General features: G+C 49.3%; 1 protein-coding gene across 1 annotated transcript in view; it reads left to right on the forward strand.

Annotated features, from left to right (window-relative positions):
- oxct1a (3-oxoacid CoA transferase 1a) overlaps positions 1 to 23374 on the forward strand; it is a 105069-nt gene that overhangs the window by 52435 nt on the left and 29260 nt on the right. Inside the window, exons 11-12 of the mRNA XM_078560209.1 lie at positions 361 to 409; positions 5659 to 5731. Coding sequence (XP_078416335.1) covers positions 361 to 409; positions 5659 to 5731 — 122 coding nt within the window. The remainder of the gene's footprint in view (positions 1 to 360; positions 410 to 5658; positions 5732 to 23374) is intronic.

Here is a 23374-nt window from a genome sequence, read left to right on the forward strand (position 1 = left end):
CCCTTCAACTGAGGAGTTTGCTGGGCCATTTCGGAGGGCAGCTAAGAGTCAACCACATTGCTGTGGGTCTGGAGTCACGTGTAGGCCGGACCAGGTAAGGTCAGCAGATTCCCTTCCCTAAAGGATGTTAGTGACCCAGATGGGTGAAGTGTTCAGAATGAAAGAAGAAACAGTTCAGTACAGAAGATGATCAGGTAATTCCAGTAAATATCAGTAACTAGGCTGAGACAGAGGCTGAGACAGGCTGAGAATCAGTATTGGGACATTGGCACAATGGATGAAGGGAGCTTGCTGACTGATAGAGACTTGAAGGTGGGGCCAATATTTGTATCCACTGGTTAACCATCACCATCTTTACAGGGTCCATATCCACTTGAGGGTGAGGAAGATGCAGATCTGATTAATGCAGGTAAGAGAGCCACGGAGTAGTGAGATGACAGGGGAGGGGCAAGGATTACTGAGCTCCAGCACATCATTATTGGTGGAGCTGTTCCACAATTGAACCCGATTCACTTCACTGGGTCACTCTGGAACTCCGTTTCTATGGGGTAGGGAGGAGGAAGTCGGTTAGCTCCATGGAAACATAAACATAGAAACTAGGAGCAGGAGTAGGCCATTCGGCCCTTCGAGCCTGCTCCGCCATTCATTATGATCATGGCTGATCATCCAACTCAATAGCCTGCTCCCGCTTTCTCCCCATACCCTTTGATCCCTTTCGCCCCAAGAGCTCTATCTAACTCCTTCTTGAAAATATACAATGTTTTGGTCTCAACTACTTTCTGTGGTAGCGATTTCCACAGGCTCACCACTCTCTGGGTGAAGAAATTTCTCCTCATCTCAGTCCTAAATGGTCTACCCCGTATCCTCAGACTGTGACCCCTGGTTCTGGACTCCCCCACCATCGGGAACATCCTTCCTGCATCTACTCTGTCTAGTCCTGTTAGAATTTTATAGGTTTCTATGAGATCCCCCCCCTCATTCTTCTGAACTCCAGCGAATATAATCCTAACTGACTCAATCTCTCCTCGTATGTCAGTCCCGCCATCCCAGGAATCAGTTGGGTAAACCTTCACTGCACTCCCTCTATAGCAAGAACATCCTTCCTCAGATAAGGAGACCAAAACTGCACACAATATTCCAGGTGTAGTCTCACCAAGGCCCTGTACAATTGCAGCAAGATATCCCTGTTGCTGTACTCGAATCCTCTGGCTATGAAGGCCAACATACCATTTGCCTTCTTTACCGCCTGCTGCACCTGCATGCTTACCTTCAGCGACTGGTGTACAAGGACACCCAGGTCTCGTTGCACATTCCCCTCTCTCAATTTATAGCCATTCAGATAATAATCTGTCTTCCTGTTTTTGCTACCAAAGTGGATAACCTCACATTTATCCACATTATACTGCATCTGCCATGCATTTGCCCACTCATTCAGCTTGTCCAAATCACACTGAAGCATCTCTGCATCCTCCTCACAGCTCACCCTCCCAACCAGCTTTGTGTCATCTGCAAATTTGGAGATATTACATTTAGTTCCCTCATCTAAATCATTAATATATATTGTGAATAGCTGGGGTCCCAGCACCAATCCCTGCAGTACCCCACTAGTCACTGCCTGCCATTTGGAAAAAGACCCGTTTATTCCTACTCTTTGTTTCCTGTCTGCCAGCCAGTTTTCTATCCATCTCAATACACTACCCCCACCCCATGTGCTTTAATTTTACACATTAATCTCTTATGTGGGACTTTGCCGAAAGCCTTCTGAAAGTCCAAATAAACCACATCCACTGGCTCCCCCTCATCAACTCTACTAGTTACATCCTCGAAAAATTCCAGTAGATTTGTCGAACATGATTTCCCTTTCGTAAATCCATGCTGACTCTGTCCGATTCTGCCACTGTTTTCCACATGCTTAGCTATTAAATCTTTTATAATGGACTCTAGAATTTTCCCCACTACCAGCGTCAGGCTGACTGGTCTATAATTCCCTGTTTTCTCTCTACCTCCCTTTTTAAATAGTGGGGTTACATTAGCTACCCTCCAATCTGTAGGGACTGTTCCAGAGTCTATAGAATCTCAGAAGATGACCACCAATGCATCCACTATTTCTAGGGCCACTTCCTTAAGTACTCTGGAATGTAGATTATCAGGCTCTGGGGATTTATTGGCCTTCAATCCTATCAATTTCCCCAACACCATTTCCCTACTAATACTGATTTCTTTGAGTTCCTCCCTCTCACTAAACCCTGTGTTCCCCAACGTTTCTGGTATGTTATTAGTGTCCTCCTTTGTGAAGACAGAACCAAAGTATGTATTTAGTTGGTCAGCCATTTCTTTGTTCCCCATTATAAATTCCCCTGTTTCTGACTGTAAGGCACCTACATTTGTCTTCACCAATCTTTTTCTCTTCACATACCTATAGAAACTTTTACAATCAGTTTTTATGTTCCCCGCAAGCTTACTCTCATACTCTATTTTCCCCTTCTTAATCAATCCCTTGGTCCTCCTTTGCTGAATTCTAAACTGCTCCCAATCCTCAGGTCTGTTGTTTTTTCTGGCCAATTGTATGCCTCTTCCTTGGATCTAATACTATCTCTAATTTCTCTTGTAAGCCATGGTTAGGCCACCTTTCCTGTTTTACTTTTGCGCCAGACAGGAATAAACAATTGTTGCAGTTCACCCATGCGCTCTTTGAATGTTTGCCATTGCCTATCCACCGTCATCCCTTTAAGTAACGTTTCCCAATCCATCATAGCCAACTTGTGCCTCACACCATCGTAGTTTCCTTTATTAAGATTCAGGACCCTAGTCTCAGAATCAACTACGTCACTCTCCATCTTGATGAAGAATTCTATCATATTATGGTCGCTCATCCCCAAGGGGCCTCGCACAACTAGATTGCCAATTATTCCTTTCTCATTACATAATACCCTAGGATGGCCTGTTCTCTCATTGGTACCTCAACGTATTGGTCCAGAAAAACATCCCATATACACTCCAGGAATTCCTCCTCTACGGTATTGTTACTAATTTGATTTGCCCAAACTATATGCATATTAAAGTCACCCATAATTACAGATGTTCCTTTATTACATGCGTCTCTAATTTCCTGTTTGATGCCATTCCCAACATCACCACTACAGTTTGGGGGTCTATATACAACCCCCACTAATGCTTTTTGCTCCTTAGTGTTTCTCAGCTCTACCCATACAGATTCCACATCGTCAGAGCTAATATCTTTCCTCACTATTGCGTTAATTTCCTCTTTAACCAGCAATGCAACTCCACCACCTTTTCCTTTTAGTCTGTCCTTCCTAAATACTGAATACCCCTGGATGTTCAGTTCCCATCCCTGGTCACCCTGCAGCCTTGTCTCCGTAATCCCGACTATATCATACCTGTTTACATCTATTTGCGCAGTTAATTCATCCACTTTATTGCGAATGCTCCTCGTGTTAAAGCACAAAGCCTTAAGGCTTGTCTTTTTAACATTTCTTGTCCCGTTCCCACTATTTTTCACTGAGGCCCTGTTTGATTCTTGCCCTTGATTTCTCTGCCTATCACTTTTCTTATTCCGCTTTCTGTCTTTTGTTCGTGTCCTTGATTCCCCCTCCTCTGACTCCTTGCATAGGTTCCCATCCCCCTGCCATTTTAGTTTAAACTCTCCCCAACCACTCTAGCAAATATTCCCCCTCAGACATCAGTCCCGGTCCTGCCCAGGTGTAACCCGTCCAGTTTGTACTGGTCCCACCTCCCCCAGAACCGGTCCCAATGTCCCACGAATCTGAAATCCTCCCCCTCGCACCATCTCTTCAGCCACGTATTCATCCGATATATCCTGCTATTTCTACTCTGACTAGCACATGCCACTGGTAGTAATCCTGAGATCACTACCTTTGAGGTCCTACTTTTCAACTTACTTCCTAACTCCTTATATTCTGCTTTTAGGACCTCATCCCGTTTTTTCCCGATGTTGTTTGTACCAATATTTACCAGGACCGCTGGCTGTTCACCCTTTCCCTTCAGAATGTCCTGTAGCCGCTCTGAGACATCCTTGACCCTAGCACCAGGGAGGCAACATACCACCCTGGAGTCTCGTTTGCAGCCACAGAAATGCTTATCTATTCCCCTTACAATGAATCCCCTATAACTATTGCATTCCCACACTTTTTACTCCTCCCCTGTGCAGCAGAGCCAACCGTGGTACAACGAATTTGGCTGTTGCTGCTTTCCCCTGTGAGGCCATTCCCCCCAACAGTATCCAAAGCGGGATATCTGTTTTGAAGGGGAATAACCACAGGAGATTCCTGTACTGCCTGCCTGGTCCTCTTGCTTTGCCTGGTGGTCACCCATTCCTTTCTTGCCTGTGGACGCTTAGCCTGCGTGGTGACCACCTCTCTATACGTGCTATCCACGATAATCTCCACCTCGTGGATGCTCCACAGTGTCCCCAGCTGCCGTTCCAGCTCCAAAACCCGGGCTTCCAGGAGCTGCAGCTTGAGACACTTCCCACACACAGTCTAGCCCTGGGCACTGGAAATGTGCCCAGCTTCCCACATGGAGCAGGAGGAGCACACCAAGGCTTTGAGCACTCCTGCCATGACTCACCCCTTTAAATTAAATTAAACCTTTTGGAAGATACTTAATATCAAATATTATCAATTACTCTGGGGCCCTTCTTCCCTGCTCCTCATTGTTACAGAATATAGCCTAACAAACAATGAACCACAAAATAAGACCTTAAAAGTTATAAGCGATAACAGTAGTAAATACTTAACCGACCGTACTCACAGTATTCAAAGGATCACCTCGTTCCCTTCTCACCAAACTCTCAAAGCAGCACTCCAGTACAGACTGTGATGCTGACTACAAGACACTCTTCCCAGACTGCTTCACCGCAATCCTGACTATGGGACACTCTTCCCAGACTACTTCACCGCAATGCTGACTGCAGGACACCCTTCCCAGACTGCTTCACCACGATGCTGACTGCAGGACACTCTTCCCATACTGCTTCACCACGATGCTGACTGCAGGACACTCTTCCCAGACTGCTTCACCGCGATGCTGACTGCAGGACACTCTTCCCAGACTGCTTCACCACGATGCTGACTGCAGGATACTCTTCCCAGACTGCTTCACCGTGATGCTGACTGCAGGACACTCTTCCCAGACTGCTTCACCGCGATGCTGACTGCAGGATACTCTTCCCAGACTGCTTCACCGCGATGCTGACTGCAGGACACTATTTCCAGACTGCTTCACCGCGATGCTGACTGCGGGACACTCTTCCCAGCATTGGCTAGATGACAGGAGCATGGTGCTGCCATCATTCAGCATGTACTTGCTGTGGTAGTTCGTGGAGACCTGCATCTTCGCCTTGCCCCAGGCTTGTTGCGGAGTGGTGCCCCTCATGCTGTAGAACCAAATCTCGCTCTCTCTCTCTTGCTCTCTCCCTCTCTCGCTCTCGCTCCCTCGCGCTCCCTAACAGAGAGATGCCCATGGCCCCATGTGGACTATGGTTGATTACCTAATTCACTGTGGAGTCACTCTGTAACCCAGTCTCCATTCACTGGGTGTCAGTGTCCTTTCTCTGTTTACCTATTCTCGTGGTTTAGGGCCTGAGCTGATGTTGAATCTTTCTGTTTTACCTGTTAGGTAAAGAGACGGTGACTGTACTGCCAGGTGCATCCTTCTTCTCCAGTGATGAGTCTTTTGCCATGATCCGAGGGTAGGTGATGATTACTGCTGTCATACTGCCTTTTCATCCTGTCATGGGGATGTGAGTGTCATTGGCCAGGCCAGCATCTATTGCCCATCCTTAATTGCCCTTGAGAAGGGGTGGGGAGCTGCCTCCTTGAACCTGTTATGATCCCAGTTATGAGAATACTGGTTTGATTAGACCATAACCACTTAAAGATTAGAGTGTGTGGAAAAACCAAGGGTAAGGAATAAGCAGCAGGACTCTCAGATTAAATTGAAACACCAAAAGAATCTTAACTATACAGACTTGAACAAAGCTAACACGAGCAATAATGAGTAAATAGCTACACTGTGAAAATAGGATAATGATTCTAAACAATCTGAGCTTCAACCTTAAACTCAATCAAAGAGACTTATCCCAGCTTAACAGTTTTACTGTGCCTTTCCCTCTGATAGGCTTTTAAATATACTCATACTCTGGCCATTCCTTTTCCCCTGTACTTGGCTGAACAGGGTCACAGCTCAGGTCTATGGTACATTCCTACCAAATTATACAAGGTACAATTCATTGCTGTCGGTCACACACCATGACCCACCAGACACACACACACACCAGACACACACACACACCAGACACACACACACACCAGACACACACACACACCAGACACACACACACACCAGACACACACACACACCAGACACACACACACACCAGACACACACACACACCAGACACACACACACACCAGACACACACACACACCAGACACACACACACACACCAGACACACACACACACACCAGACACACCAGACACACACACACCAGACACACCAGACACACACACACACACCAGACACACCAGACACACACACACACACACACACACCATGACACACCAGACACACACACACACACACACCATGACCCACCAGACACACACACACACACCAGACACACACACACCAGACACACACCAGACACACACACACACACACCAGACACACAGACACACACCAGACACACAGACACACACCAGACACACACACCAGACACACACACCAGACACACACCAGACACACACCAGACACACACCAGACACACACCAGACACACACCAGACACACACCAGACACACACCAGACACACACCAGACACACACCAGACACACACCAGACACACACCAGACACACACCAGACACACACCAGACACACACCAGACACACACCAGACACACACCAGACACACACCAGACACACACCAGACACACACCAGACACACACACCAGACACACACCAGACACACACCAGACACACACACACACACACACCATGACCCACCAGACACACACACACACCAGACACACAGACACACACACACACACCAGACACACACACACCAGACACACACACACACACCAGACACACACACACCAGACACACACACACCACACACACACCAGACACACACACACACACCACACACACACCAGACACACACACACACACACACACGCACGTCCTTGGCATCTATTCCAGTTGGACTTCTCTTTTTACAGAGCTACTTGGTCCTTCCCAATTCCCTCGAACTCCCTCTTTTTCTCGTTCAACATCAAGAACTGAGCTGTCTGGTTAAAGACGACAGACTGGATGTCTGCAGTCTCCAGATCAGCTTCTGTTACACCTTTTTCCTAAAAATAACAAAACTCAAAAGTTTCCCTTTTTAGAGTATAGCTCAACCCTCAGCAATTCTCTCCATAGCAACCTCGGGGCTTTCTTGCATCTAAAAGCTTCTCAGCTGTGTCAAAAAAATCAAACATGGTTTGTAAACACACATGACATAAGGGGGCTACAGAGGACATAAGGGGGCTACAGAGGACTTAAGGGGGCTACAGAGGACTTAAGGGGGCTACAGAGGACTTAAGGGGGCTACAGAGGATATAAGGGGGCTATAGAGGACATAAGGAGGATACAAAAAGATAAGTTGTGAGTGGGCAAAGATCTGGCAAATGGAGTATAATGTACAAAAACATGAAATTGTCCATTTTTGGAGGGAAGAATAAAAGAGAAGCATATTATCTAAATGGTGAGAGATTGCAGAGCTCTGGGGTGCAGAGGGATCTGGGTGTCCTAGTGCATGAATTGTAAAAGTCTAGTCTGCAGGTACAGCAGGTTATTAGGGAAGCTAATAGAATGTTACTGTTTATTGTGAGAGGAATTGAATATAAAAGTAGGGAGGTTATGCTTCAGTTGTGCAGGGCACCAGTGAGACCACATCTGGAGTATTGTGTACAGTATTGGTCTCCTTATTTAAGGAAGGATGTAAATGCGTTGGAAGAAGTTCGGAGAAGGTTTACCAGACTAAAACCAGGAACGGATGGGTTGCCTTATGAGGAAAGGTTGGACAGGTTAGGCTTGTATCCACTGGAGTTTAGAAGAGTAAGAGGCGACCTTTAAGACACTGAGGGGTCTTGACAGGGTGGATGTGGAGAGGGTGTTTCCTCTTGTGGGAGAATCTGGAACTCGGGGTCACAGTTTAAAAATAAGGGGTCGCCCATTTACAACAGAGATGAGGTGAAAATTTTTTCACTCAGAGGGTTGTGAGTCTTTGGAACTCACCTGAAAATGTGGTGGAAGCAGAGTCTGAATAGAGGTGAAAGGATTCTTGGTATCAAGGGGGTGATAGGTTATCGGGGGTAGGTGGGATGCAGATTTCAGGTTACTATCAGGTTAACCATGATCTTATTAAATGGCAGAGCAGGCTCGAGGGGCTGAATGATCTACTCCTGCTCCTTGTTCAAATGTTCGTATGTACTAAACTAAACTGAAAGAAGCAACCCAAGCGGGTTCACCAACGGGACGGTTAACTGGGCAGATAGTGGCAGATGGAATTTAACCCTGAAAAGTGTGAGGTGATACACTTTGGAAGGAGTAATTTGACAAGGAAGTATTCAATGAACGGCATGACACTAAGAAGTTCTCAGGAATAAAGGGACCTTGGCGTCTCTGAAGGCAGAGGGGCATGTTAATGGGGTGGTAAAAAAGGCATATGGGACACTTGCCTTTATCATTACAAAAGTAGGGAGGTCATGTTGGAGTTGTATAGAACCTTGGTGAGGCCACAGCTGGAGTACTGTGTGCAGTTCTGGTCGCCACATTATAGGAAGGATGTGATTGCACTGGAGGGGGTGCAGAGGAGATTCACCAGGATGTTGCCTGGGATGAAACATTTAAGTTATGAAGAGAGGTTGGATAGACTTGGGTTGTTTTCGTTGGAGCAGAGAAGACTGAGGGGTGACCTGATGGAGGTGTACAAGATTATGAGGAGCATGGACAGGGTGGATAGGGAGCAGCTGTTCCCCTTAGTTGAAAGGTCAGTCACGAGGGGGCATAAGTTCAAAGTGAGGGGCAGGAGGTTTAGGGGGGGATGTGAGGAAAAACATTTTTACCCAGAGGGTGGTGAGGGTCTGGAATGCGCTGCCTGGGAGGGTGGTGGAGGCGGGTTGCCTCACATCCTTTAAAAAGTACCTGGATGAGCACTTGGCACGTCATAACATTCAAGGCTATGGGCCAAGTGTTGGTAAATGAGATTAGGTAGGTAGGTCAGGCGTTTCTCACGTGTCAGTGCAGACTCGATGGGCCGAAGAGCCTCTTCTACACTGATTCTGTGAACCCCAATTCCCCTTAAACTAAAACCCTTAATATAACCCACATAAAGTTATAACAAACCGCTGCAGTCCAGGTGGTGTATGTACACCCACAGTGCTTTTGAGGGGGATTTCTGGGATTTTGACCCAGCGACAGAGAAGTAACGGTGATATAGTTCAAAGTAGGGATGGTCTGTGGCTTGGAAGGGAACTTGTAGTTGGTGGTGTTCCTATGCATCTGCTTCCCTTGTCCTTCTAGGTGGTAGAGGTCATAGGTTTGGAAGGTCCTGTCAATGGACTAGATGGTACACACTGCTGCTGCTATGCGTTGGCGGTGGAGGGAGTGAATGTTGAATGTGGTGGAAGAGTTAGCGATCAAGTGAAGTGCTTTGTCCTGAACGGTGTCGAGCTTCTTGAGTGTTGTTGGAGCTGCACTCATCCAGGCAAGTGCAGAGTATTCCATCACACTCCTGACTTGTGCCTTGTAGATGGTGGACAGGCTTTGGGGAGTCAGGAGGTGAGTTACTCGCTGCAGGTTCCCAGCCTCTGACCTGCCCTTGTAGCCACAGTATTTATACGGCTAGTCCAGTTCAGTTTCTGGTCAATGGTATACTGATAATTGTCTGTTCCTGTGGTTGTCCATGAACTTCACTTGGTTGGTAGAAGCCACCTCAAAGTCATGGGTTTCTGGATGGGATTCCACTTTGACCCTTGAATCCAGGGAGCTGAGCCAGAGGTCTCCAGTGTGTGGAACAAGTTAAAGTGCTGGGAATGGGTGGGACTGAAGGGATAGAGATCCGACCGGAAAATGTAACACAGGCTGGTCAACCGATTCAACACTAAAGCTGCAGACCAGCCGGCACGTGATCAGCTCCATGGGCTTTGGTTCAGCAACGTTCCTTGACTTGCTTGAAAATACATTTACATGAAAGTCTGAACTGGAAATCCAACACCAAAAACACCAAATAGGGAACGAATACTTCGGGTGGTCAAGGGCTAAATTTCGAGCATGTCCATATTCATGAAATGCGGTACCTGTCTTGGGAGGGTTTGCTGGGGACGGTGTAGAGGGAGCTTTACTCTGTATCTAACCCTGTGCTGTACCTGTCTTGGGAGGGTTTGCTGGGGACGGTGTAGAGGGAGCTTTACTCTGTATCTAACCCCGTGCTGTACCTGTCCTGGGAGTGTTTGATGGGGACGGTGTAGAGGGAGCTTTACTCTGTATCTAACCCCGTGCTGTACCTGTCCGGGGAGTGTTTGATGGGGACGGTGTAGAGGGAGCTTTACTCTGTATCTAACCCCGTGCTGTACCTGTCCTGGGAGTGTTTGATGGGGACGGTGTAGAGGGAGCTTTACTCTGTATCTAACCCCATGCTGTACCTGTCCTGGGAGTGTTTGATGGGGACAGTGTAGAGGGAGCTTTACTCTGTATCTAACCCCGTGCTGTACCTGTCCTGGGAGTGTTTGATGGGGACGGTGTAGAGGGAGCTTTACTCTGTATCTAACCCCGTGCTGTACCTGTCCTGGGAGTGTTTGATGGGGACAGTGTAGAGGGAGCTTTACTCTGTATCTAACCCCATGCTGTACCTATCCTGGGAGTGTTTGATGGGGACAGTGTAGAGGGAGCTTTACTCTGTATCTAACCCCGTGCTGTACCTGTCCTGGGAGTGTTTGATGGGACAGTGTAGAGGGAGCTTTACTCTGTATCTAAGCCCGTGCTGTACCTGTCCTGGGAGTGTTTGATGGGGACAGTGTAGAGGGATCTTTACTCTGTATCTAACCCCGTGCTGTACCTGTCCTGGGAGTGTTTGATGGGGAGAGTGTAGAGGGAGCTTGACTCTGTATCTAACCCCGTGCTGGACCTGTCCTGGGAGTGTTTGATAGGGACAGTGTAGAGGGAGCTTTACTCTGTATCTAACCCCGTGCTGTACCTGTCCTGGGAGTGTTTGATGGGGACAGTGTAGAGGGAGCTTTACTCTGTATCTAACCCCGTGCTGTACCTGTCCTGGGAGTGTTTGATGGGGACAGTGTAGAGGGAGCTTTACTCTGTATCTAACCCCGTGCTGTACCTGTCCTGGGAGTGTTTGATGGGGACAGTGTAGAGGGAGCTTTACTCTGTATCTAACCCCGTGCTGTACCTGTCCTGGGAGTGTTTGATGGGGACAGTGTAGAGGGAGCTTTACTCTGTATCTAACCCCGTGCTGTACCTGTCCTGGGAGTGTTTGATGGGGAGAGTGTAGAGGGAGCTTTACTCTGTATCTAACCCCGTGCTGGACCTGTCCTGGGAGCGTTTGATAGGGACAGTGTAGAGGGAGCTTTACTCTGTATCTAACCCCGTGCTGGACCTGTCCTGGGAGTGTTTGATGGGGAGGGTGTAGAGGGAGCTTTACTCTGTATCTAACCTCATGCTTAACCTGTCCTGGGAGTGTTTGATGGGGACAATGGCGAATGACCTTTACTCTGTATCTAACCCCGTGCTGTTCCTGTCCTGGGAGTGTTTGATGGGGAGGGTGTAGAGGGAGCTTTACTCTGTATCTAACCTCATGCTTAACCTGTCCTGGGAGTGTTTGATGGGGACAATGGCGAATGAGATTTACTCTGTATCTAACCCCGTGCTGTTCCTGTCCTGCGAGTGTTTGATGGGGACAGTGTAGAGGGAGCTTTACTCTGTATTTAACCCCATGCTATACTTGCCCTGGGAGTGATGGAGACAGTGTAGAGGGAGCTTAACACTGTATCTAACCCCATGCTGTATCTGTCCTGGGAGTGTTTGATGAGGACAGTGTAGAGGGAGCTTTACTCTGTATCTAACCCCGTGCTGTACCTGTCCTGGGAGTGTTTGATGGGGACAGTGTAGAGGGAGCTTTACTCTGTATCTAACCCCGTGCTGTACCTGTCCTGGGAGTGTTTGATGGGGAGAGTGTAGAGGGAGCTTTACTCTGTATCTAACCCCGTGCTGGACCTGTCCTGGGAGCGTTTGATAGGGACAGTGTAGAGGGAGCTTTACTCTGTATCTAACCCCGTGCTGGACCTGTCCTGGGAGTGTTTGATGGGGAGGGTGTAGAGGGAGCTTTACTCTGTATCTAACCTCATGCTTAACCTGTCCTGGGAGTGTTTGATGGGGACAATGGCGAATGAGCTTTACTCTGTATCTAACCCCGTGCTGTTCCTGTCCTGGGAGTGTTTGATGGGGAGGGTGTAGAGGGAGCTTTACTCTGTATCTAACCTCATGCTTAACCTGTCCTGGGAGTGTTTGATGGGGACAATGGCGAATGAGATTTACTCTGTATCTAACCCCGTGCTGTTCCTGTCCTGCGAGTGTTTGATGGGGACAGTGTAGAGGGAGCTTTACTCTGTATTTAACCCCATGCTATACTTGCCCTGGGAGTGATGGAGACAGTGTAGAGGGAGCTTAACACTGTATCTAACCCCATGCTGTATCTGTCCTGGGAGTGTTTGATGGGGACGGTGTAGAGGGAGCTTTACTCTGTATCTAACCCCGTGCTGAACCTGTCCAGGGAGTGTTTGATGGGGACAGTGTAGAGGGAGTTTACTCTGTATCTAACCTGGTGCTGTACCTGTCCTGGGAGTGTTTGATGGGGACAGTGTAAAGGGAGCTTTACTCTGTATCTAACCCCGTGCTGTAACTGTCCTGGCAGTGTTTGATGGGAACAGTGTAGAGGGAGCTTTCCGCTGTATCTAACCCTGTGCTGTACCTGCCTTGGGAGTGTTTGATGGGGACAGTGTAGAGGGAGCTTTACTCTGTATCTAACCGGTGCTGTATCTGCCCTGGGAGTGTTTGATGGGGGCAGTGTAGAGGGAGCTTTACTCTGTATTTAACCCCATGCTATACTTGCCCTGGGAGTGATGGAGACAGTGTAGAGGGAGCTTAACACTGTATCTAACCCCATGCTGTATCTGTCCTGGGAGTGTTTGATGGGGACGGTGTAGAGGGAGCTTTACTCTGTATCTAACCCCGTGCTGTACCTGTCCTGGGAGTGTTTGATGGGGACAGTGTAGAGGGAGCTTTACTCTGTATCTAACCCCGTGCTGTTCCTGTCCTGCGAGTGTTTGATGGGGACAGTGTAGAGGGAGCTTTACTCTGTATCTAACCGGTGCTGTACCTGTCCTGGGAGTGTTTGATGGGGACAGTGTAGAGGGAGCTTTACTTTGTGTCTAACCCCATGCTGTACCTGCCCTAGGAGTGATGGGGACAGTGTAGAGGGAGCTTTACTCTGAATTTAACCCCGTGCTGTACGTGCCCTGGGACTATTTGATTGGGACAGTGTAGAGGGCGCTTTACTCTCTATCTAACCCCGTGCTGTACCTGACCTGGGAGTGTTTGATGGGGACAGTGTAGAGGGAGCTTTACTCTGTATCTAACCAGTGCTGTACCTGCCCTGGGAGTGTTTGATGGGGACAGTGTAGAGGGAGTTTTACTCTGTATCTAACCTCATGCTTAACCTGTCCTGGGAGTGTTTGATGGGGACAATGGCGAATGACCTTTACTCTGTATCTAACCCCGTGCTGTTCCTGTCCTGGGAGTGTTTGATGGGGAGGGTGTAGAGGGAGCTTTACTCTGTATCTAACCTCATGCTTAACCTGTCCTGGGAGTGTTTGATGGGGACAATGGCGAATGAGATTTACTCTGTATCTAACCCCGTGCTGTTCCTGTCCTGCGAGTGTTTGATGGGGACAGTGTAGAGGGAGCTTTACTCTGTATTTAACCCCATGCTATACTTGCCCTGGGAGTGATGGAGACAGTGTAGAGGGAGCTTAACACTGTATCTAACCCCATGCTGTATCTGTCCTGGGAGTGTTTGATGAGGACAGTGTAGAGGGAGCTTTACTCTGTATCTAACCCCGTGCTGTACCTGTCCTGGGAGTGTTTGATGGGGACAGTGTAGAGGGAGCTTTACTCTGTATCTAACCCCGTGCTGTACCTGTCCTGGGAGTGTTTGATGGGGAGAGTGTAGAGGGAGCTTTACTCTGTATCTAACCCCGTGCTGGACCTGTCCTGGGAGCGTTTGATAGGGACAGTGTAGAGGGAGCTTTACTCTGTATCTAACCCCGTGCTGGACCTGTCCTGGGAGTGTTTGATGGGGAGGGTGTAGAGGGAGCTTTACTCTGTATCTAACCTCATGCTTAACCTGTCCTGGGAGTGTTTGATGGGGACAATGGCGAATGAGCTTTACTCTGTATCTAACCCCGTGCTGTTCCTGTCCTGGGAGTGTTTGATGGGGAGGGTGTAGAGGGAGCTTTACTCTGTATCTAACCTCATGCTTAACCTGTCCTGGGAGTGTTTGATGGGGACAATGGCGAATGAGATTTACTCTGTATCTAACCCCGTGCTGTTCCTGTCCTGCGAGTGTTTGATGGGGACAGTGTAGAGGGAGCTTTACTCTGTATTTAACCCCATGCTATACTTGCCCTGGGAGTGATGGAGACAGTGTAGAGGGAGCTTAACACTGTATCTAACCCCATGCTGTATCTGTCCTGGGAGTGTTTGATGGGGACGGTGTAGAGGGAGCTTTACTCTGTATCTAACCCCGTGCTGAACCTGTCCAGGGAGTGTTTGATGGGGACAGTGTAGAGGGAGTTTACTCTGTATCTAACCTGGTGCTGTACCTGTCCTGGGAGTGTTTGATGGGGACAGTGTAAAGGGAGCTTTACTCTGTATCTAACCCCGTGCTGTAACTGTCCTGGCAGTGTTTGATGGGAACAGTGTAGAGGGAGCTTTCCGCTGTATCTAACCCTGTGCTGTACCTGCCTTGGGAGTGTTTGATGGGGACAGTGTAGAGGGAGCTTTACTCTGTATCTAACCGGTGCTGTATCTGCCCTGGGAGTGTTTGATGGGGGCAGTGTAGAGGGAGCTTTACTCTGTATTTAACCCCATGCTATACTTGCCCTGGGAGTGATGGAGACAGTGTAGAGGGAGCTTAACACTGTATCTAACCCCATGCTGTATCTGTCCTGGGAGTGTTTGATGGGGACGGTGTAGAGGGAGCTTTACTCTGTATCTAACCCCGTGCTGTACCTGTCCTGGGAGTGTTTGATGGGGACAGTGTAGAGGGAGCTTTACTCTGTATCTAACCCCGTGCTGTTCCTGTCCTGCGAGTGTTTGATGGGGACAGTGTAGAGGGAGCTTTACTCTGTATCTAACCGGTGCTGTACCTGTCCTGGGAGTGTTTGATGGGGACAGTGTAGAGGGAGCTTTACTTTGTGTCTAACCCCATGCTGTACCTGCCCTAGGAGTGATGGGGACAGTGTAGAGGGAGCTTTACTCTGAATTTAACCCCGTGCTGTACGTGCCCTGGGACTATTTGATTGGGACAGTGTAGAGGGCGCTTTACTCTCTATCTAACCCCGTGCTGTACCTGACCTGGGAGTGTTTGATGGGGACAGTGTAGAGGGAGCTTTACTCTGTATCTAACCAGTGCTGTACCTGCCCTGGGAGTGTTTGATGGGGACAGTGTAGAGGGAGTTTTACTCTGTATCTAACCCCGTGCTGGACCTGTCCTGGGAGTGTTTGATGGGGAGGGTGTAGAGGGAGCGTTACTCTGTATCTAACCTCATGCTTAACCTGTCCTGGGAGTGTTTGATGGGGACAATGGCGAATGAGCTTTACTCTGTATCTAACCCCGTGCTGTTCCTGTCCTGCGAGTGTTTGATGGGGACAGTGTAGAGGGAGTTTACTCTGTATCTAACCCGGTGCTGTACCTGTCCTGGGAGTGTTTGATGGGGACAGTGTAGAGGGAGCATTACTCTGTATCTAACCCCGTGCTGTAACTGTCCTGGCAGTGTTTGATGGGAACAGTGTAGAGGGAGCTTTACGCTGTATCTAACCCTGTGCTGTACCTACCTTGGGAGTGTTTGATGGGGACAGTGTAGAGGGAGCTTTACTCTGTAACTAACCCCGTGCTGTAACTGTCCTGGCAGTGTTTGATGGGGACAGTGTAGCGGGAGCGTTACCCTGGATCTAACCCCATGCTGTACCTGTCGTGGGAGTGTTTGATGGGGACAGTGTAGAGGGAGCTTTACACTGTATCTAAGCCCGTGCTGTCTTTGTCCTGGGAGTGTTTGATGGGGACAGTGTAGAGGGAGCTTTACTGTGTATCTAAGACCGTGCTAGTTCTGCACTGGGAGTATTTGATGGGGACAGTGTAGAGGGAGCTTTACTCTCTATCTAACCCCGTGCTGTACCTGACCTGGGAGTGTTTGATGGGGACAGTGTAGAGGGAGCTTTACTCTGTATCTAACCGGTGCTGTACCTGCCCTGGGAGTGTTTGATGGGGACAGTGTAGAGGGAGCTTTACTCTGTATTTAACCCCATGCTATACTTGCCCTGGGAGTGATGGAGACAGTGTAGAGGGAGCTTAACACTGTATCTAACCCCATGCTGTATCTGTCCTGGGAGTGTTTGATGGGGACAGTGTAGAGGGAGCTTTACTCTGTATCTAACCCCGTGCTGTACCTGTCCTGGGAGTGTTTGATGGGGACAGTGTAGAGGGAGCTTTACTCTCTATCTAACCCCGTGCTGTACCTGACCTGGGAGTGTTTGATGGGGACAGTGTAGAGGGAGCTTTACTCTGTATCTAACCGGTGCTGTACCTGTCCTGGGAGTGTTTGATGGGGACAGTGTAGAGGGAGTTTTACTCTGTATCTAACCCCGTGCTGGACCTGTCCTGGGAGTGTTTGATGGGGAGGGTGTAGAGGGAGCTTTACTCTGTATCTAACCTCATGCTTAACCTGTCCTGGGAGTGTTTGATGGGGACAATGGCGAATGAGCTTTACTCTGTATCTAACCCCGTGCTGTTCCTGTCCTGCGAGTGTTTGATGGGGACAGTGTAGAGGGAGTTTACTCTGTATCTAACCCGGTGCTGTACCTGTCCTGGGAGTGTTTGATGGGGACAGTGTAGAGGGAGCATTACTCTGTATCTAACCCCGTGCTGTAACTGTCCTGGCAGTGTTTGATGGGAACAGTGTAGAGGGAGCTTTACGCTGTATCTAACCCTGTGCTGTACCTACCTTGGGAGTGTTTCATGGGGACAGTGTAGAGGGAGCTTTACTCTGTAACTAACCCCGTGCTGTAACTGTCCTGGCAGTGTTTGATGGGAACAGTGTAGAGGGAGCTTTACTCTGTATCTTACCCCGTGCTGTCCCTGTCCTGGGAGTGTTTGATGGGGACAGTGTAGAGGGAGCCTTACTCTGTATCTAACCCCTTGCTGTACCTGTCCTGTTAGTGTTTGATGGGGACAGTGTAGCGGGAGCGTTACCCTGGATCTAACCCCATGCTGTACCTGTCGTGGGAGTGTTTGATGGGGACAGTGTAGAGGGAGCTTTACACTGTATCTAAGCCCGTGCTGTCTTTGTCCTGGGAGTGTTTGATGGGGACAGTGTAGAGGGAGCTTTACTGTGTAACTAAGACCGTGCTATTTCTGCACTGGGAGTATTTGATGGGGACAGTGTAGAGGGAGCTTTACTCTCTATCTAACCCCGTGCTGTACCTGACCTGGGAGTGTTTGATGGGGACAGTGTAGAGGGAGCTTTACTCTGTATCTAACCGGTGCTGTACCTGCCCTGGGAGTGTTTGATGGGGGCAGTGTAGAGGGAGCTTTACTCTGTATTTAACCCCATGCTATACTTGCCCTGGGAGTGATGGAGACAGTGTAGAGGGAGCTTTACTCTCTATCTAACCCCGTGCTGTACCTGTCCTGGGAGTGTTTGATGGGGACAGTGTAGAGGGAGCTTTACTCTGTATCTAACCCCGTGCTGTTCCTGTCCTGCGAGTGTTTGATGGGGACAGTGTAGAGGGAGCTTTACTCTGTATCTAACCGGTGCTGTACCTGTCCTGGGAGTGTTTGATGGGGACAGTGTAGAGGGAGCTTTACTCTGTATCTAACCCCGTGCTGTTCCTGTCCTGCGAGTGTTTGATGGGGACAGTGTAGAGGGAGCTTTACTCTGTATCTAACCGGTGCTGTACCTGTCCTGGGAGTGTTTGATGGGGACAGTGTAGAGGGAGCTTTACTTTGTGTCTAACCCCATGCTGTACCTGCCCTAGGAGTGATGGGGACAGTGTAGAGGGAGCTTTACTCTGAATTTAACCCCGGGCTGTACGTGCCCTGGGACTATTTGATTGGGACAGTGTAGAGGGCGCTTTACTCTGTATCTAACCCCGTGCTGTACCTGTCCTGGGAGTGTTTGATGGGGACAGTGTAGAGGGAGCTTTACTCTCTATCTAACCCCGTGCTGTACCTGACCTGGGAGTGTTTGATGGGGACAGTGTAGAGGGAGCTTTACTCTGTATCTAACCGGTGCTGTACCTGTCCTGGTAGTGTTTGATGGGGACAGTGTAGAGGGAGTTTTACTCTGTATCTAACCCCGTGCTGGACCTGTCCTGGGAGTGTTTGATGGGGAGGGTGTAGAGGGAGCTTTACTCTGTATCTAACCTCATGCTTAACCTGTCCTGGGAGTGTTTGATGGGGACAATGGCGAATGAGCTTTACTCTGTATCTAACCCCGTGCTGTTCCTGTCCTGCGAGTGTTTGATGGGGACAGTGTAGAGGGAGTTTACTCTGTATCTAACCCGGTGCTGTACCTGTCCTGGGAGTGTTTGATGGGGACAGTGTAGAGGGAGCATTACTCTGTATCTAACCCCGTGCTGTAACTGTCCTGGCAGTGTTTGATGGGAACAGTGTAGAGGGAGCTTTACGCTGTATCTAACCCTGTGCTGTACCTACCTTGGGAGTGTTTGATGGGGACAGTGTGGATGGAGCTTTACTCTGTAACTAACCCCGTGCTGTAACTGTCCTGGCAGTGTTTGATGGGAAGAGTGTAGAGGGAGCTTTACTCTGTATCTTACCCCGTGCTGTCCCTGTCCTGGGAGTGTTTGATGGGGACAGTGTAGAGGGAGCCTTACTCTGTATCTAACCCCTTGCTGTACCTGTCCTGTTAGTGTTTGATGGGGACAGTGTAGCGGGAGCGTTACCCTGGATCTAACCCCATGCTGTACCTGTCGTGGGAGTGTTTGATGGGGACAGTGTAGAGGGAGCTTTACACTGTATCTAAGCCCGTGCTGTCTTTGTCCTGGGAGTGTTTGATGGGGACAGTGTAGAGGGAGCTTTACTGTGTAACTAAGACCGTGCTATTTCTGCACTGGGAGTATTTGATGGGGACAGTGTAGAGGGAGCTTTACTCTCTATCTAACCCCGTGCTGTACCTGACCTGGGAGTGTTTGATGGGGACAGTGTAGAGGGAGCTTTACTCTGTATCTAACCGGTGCTGTACCTGCCCTGGGAGTGTTTGATGGGGACAGTGTAGAGGGAGCTTTACTCTGTATTTAACCCCATGCTATACTTGCCCTGGGAGTGATGGAGACAGTGTAGAGGGAGCTTTACTCTCTATCTAACCCCGTGCTGTACCTGTCCTGGGAGTGTTTGATGGGGACAGTGTAGAGGGAGCTTTACTCTGTATCTAACCCCGTGCTGTTCCTGTCCTGCGAGTGTTTGATGGGGACAGTGTAGAGGGAGCTTTACTCTGTATCTAACCGGTGCTGTACCTGTCCTGGGAGTGTTTGATGGGGACAGTGTAGAGGGAGCTTTACTCTGTATCTAACCGGTGCTGTACCTGTCCTGGGAGTGTTTGATGGGGACAGTGTAGAGGGAGCTTTACTTTGTGTCTAACCGGTGCTGTACCTGTCCTGGGAGTGTTTGATGGGGACAGTGTAGAGGGAGCTTTACTTTGTGTCTAACCCCATGCTGTACCTGCCCTAGGAGTGATGGGGACAGTGTAGAGGGAGCTTTACTCTGAATTCAACCCCGTGCTGTACGTGCCCTGGGACTATTTGATGGGGACAGTGTAGAGGGAGCTTTACTCTGCATCTAACCCCGTGCTGTAACTGTCCTGGCAGTGTTTGATGGGAACAGTGTAGAGGGAGCTTTACACTGTATCTAACCCTGTGCTGTACCTGCCCTGGGAGTGTTTGATGGGGACAGTGTAGAGGGAGCTTTACTCTGTATCTAACCCCGTGCTGTACCTGTGCTGGGGGTGTTTGATGGGGACAGTGTAGAGGGAGCCTTACTCTGTATCTAACCCCTTGCTGTACCTGTCCTGTTAGTGTTTGATGGGGACAGTGTAGCGGGAGCGTTACCCTGGATCTAACCCCATGCTGTACCTCTCGTGGGAGTGTTTGATGGGGACAGTGTAGAGGGAGCTTTACACTGTATCTAACCCCGTGCTGTCCCTGTCCTGGGAGTGTTTGATGGGGACAGTGTAGAGGGAGCTTTACTGTGCATCTAAGACCGTGCTATTTCTGCACTGGGAGTATTTGATGGGGACAGTGTAGAGGGAGCCTTACTCTCTATCTAACCCCGTGCTGTACCTGACCTGGGAGTGTTTGATGGGGACAGTGTAGAGGGAGCTTTACTCTGTATCTAACCAGTGCTGTACCTGCCCTGGGAGTGTTTGATGGGGACAGTGTAGAGGGAGTTTTACTCTGTATCTAACCCCCTGCTGTACCTGTCCTGGGAGTGTTTGAAGGGGACGGTGTAGAGGGAGCTTTACTCTGTATCTGACCCCATGCTGTTCCTGTCCTGGGAGTGTTTGATGGGGACAGTGTAGAGGGAGCTTTACTCTGTATCTAACCCCATGCTGTACCTGTCCTGGGAGTGTTTGATGGGGACAGTGTAGAGGGAGCTTTACTCTGTATCTAACCTCATGCTTAACCTGTCCTGGGAGTGTTTGATGGGGACAATGGCGAATGAGCTTTACTCTGTATCTAACCCCGTGCTGTTCCTGTCCTGCGAGTGTTTGATGGGGACAGTGTAGAGGGAGTTTACTCTGTATCTAACCCGGTGCTGTACCTGTCCTGGGAGTGTTTGATGGGGACAGTGTAGAGGGAGCATTACTCTGTATCTAACCCCGTGCTGTAACTGTCCTGGCAGTGTTTTTTATGGGAACAGTGTAGAGGGAGCTTTACGCTGTATCTAACCCTGTGCTGTACCTACCTTGGGAGTGTTTGATGGGGACAGTGTAGAGGGAGCTTTACTCTGTAACTAACCCCGTGCTGTAACTGTCCTGGCAGTGTTTGATGGGAACAGTGTAGAGGGAGCTTTACGCTGTATCTAACCCTGTGCTGTACCTACCTTGGGAGTGTTTGATGGGGACAGTGTAGAGGGAGCTTTACTCTGTAACTAACCCCGTGGTGTAACTGTCCTGGCAGTGTTTGATGGGGACAGTGTAGCGGGAGCGTTACCCTGGATCTAACCCCATGCTGTACCTGTCGTGGGAGTGTTTGATGGGGACAGTGTAGAGGGAGCTTTACACTGTATCTAAGCCCGTGCTGTCTTTGTCCTGGGAGTGTTTGATGGAGACAGTGTAGAGGGAGCTTTACTGTGTATCTAAGACCGTGCTAGTTCTGCACTGGGAGTATTTGATGGGGACAGTGTAGAGGGAGCTTTACTCTCTATCTAACCCCGTGCTGTACCTGACCTGGGAGTGTTTGATGGGGACAGTGTAGAGGGAGCTTTACTCTGTATCTAACCGGTGCTGTACCTGCCCTGGGAGTGTTTGATGGGGACAGTGTAGAGGGAGCTTTACTCTGTATTTAACCCCATGCTATACTTGCCCTGGGAGTGATGGAGACAGTGTAGAGGGAGCTTAACACTGTATCTAACCCCATGCTGTATCTGTCCTGGGAGTGTTTGATGGGGACAGTGTAGAGGGAGCTTTACTCTGTATCTAACCCCGTGCTGTACCTGTCCTGGGAGTGTTTGATGGGGACAGTGTAGAGGGAGCTTTACTCTCTATCTAACCCCGTGCTGTACCTGACCTGGGAGTGTTTGATGGGGACAGTGTAGAGGGAGCTTTACTCTGTATCTAACCGGTGCTGTACCTGTCCTGGGAGTGTTTGATGGGGACAGTGTAGAGGGAGTTTTACTCTGTATCTAACCCCGTGCTGGACCTGTCCTGGGAGTGTTTGATGGGGAGGGTGTAGAGGGAGCTTTACTCTGTATCTAACCTCATGCTTAACCTGTCCTGGGAGTGTTTGATGGGGACAATGGCGAATGAGCTTTACTCTGTATCTAACCCCGTGCTGTTCCTGTCCTGCGAGTGTTTGATGGGGACAGTGTAGAGGGAGTTTACTCTGTATCTAACCCGGTGCTGTACCTGTCCTGGGAGTGTTTGATGGGGACAGTGTAGAGGGAGCATTACTCTGTATCTAACCCCGTGCTGTAACTGTCCTGGCAGTGTTTGATGGGAACAGTGTAGAGGGAGCTTTACGCTGTATCTAACCCTGTGCTGTACCTACCTTGGGAGTGTTTCATGGGGACAGTGTAGAGGGAGCTTTACTCTGTAACTAACCCCGTGCTGTAACTGTCCTGGCAGTGTTTGATGGGAACAGTGTAGAGGGAGCTTTACTCTGTATCTTACCCCGTGCTGTCCCTGTCCTGGGAGTGTTTGATGGGGACAGTGTAGAGGGAGCCTTACTCTGTATCTAACCCCTTGCTGTACCTGTCCTGTTAGTGTTTGATGGGGACAGTGTAGCGGGAGCGTTACCCTGGATCTAACCCCATGCTGTACCTGTCGTGGGAGTGTTTGATGGGGACAGTGTAGAGGGAGCTTTACACTGTATCTAAGCCCGTGCTGTCTTTGTCCTGGGAGTGTTTGATGGGGACAGTGTAGAGGGAGCTTTACTGTGTAACTAAGACCGTGCTATTTCTGCACTGGGAGTATTTGATGGGGACAGTGTAGAGGGAGCTTTACTCTCTATCTAACCCCGTGCTGTACCTGACCTGGGAGTGTTTGATGGGGACAGTGTAGAGGGAGCTTTACTCTGTATCTAACCGGTGCTGTACCTGCCCTGGGAGTGTTTGATGGGGGCAGTGTAGAGGGAGCTTTACTCTGTATTTAACCCCATGCTATACTTGCCCTGGGAGTGATGGAGACAGTGTAGAGGGAGCTTTACTCTCTATCTAACCCCGTGCTGTACCTGTCCTGGGAGTGTTTGATGGGGACAGTGTAG

The sequence above is a fragment of the Cetorhinus maximus genome, chromosome 2 (assembly GCF_964194155.1).
Source record: "Cetorhinus maximus chromosome 2, sCetMax3.hap1.1, whole genome shotgun sequence".
NCBI lineage: Eukaryota > Metazoa > Chordata > Chondrichthyes > Lamniformes > Cetorhinidae > Cetorhinus > Cetorhinus maximus.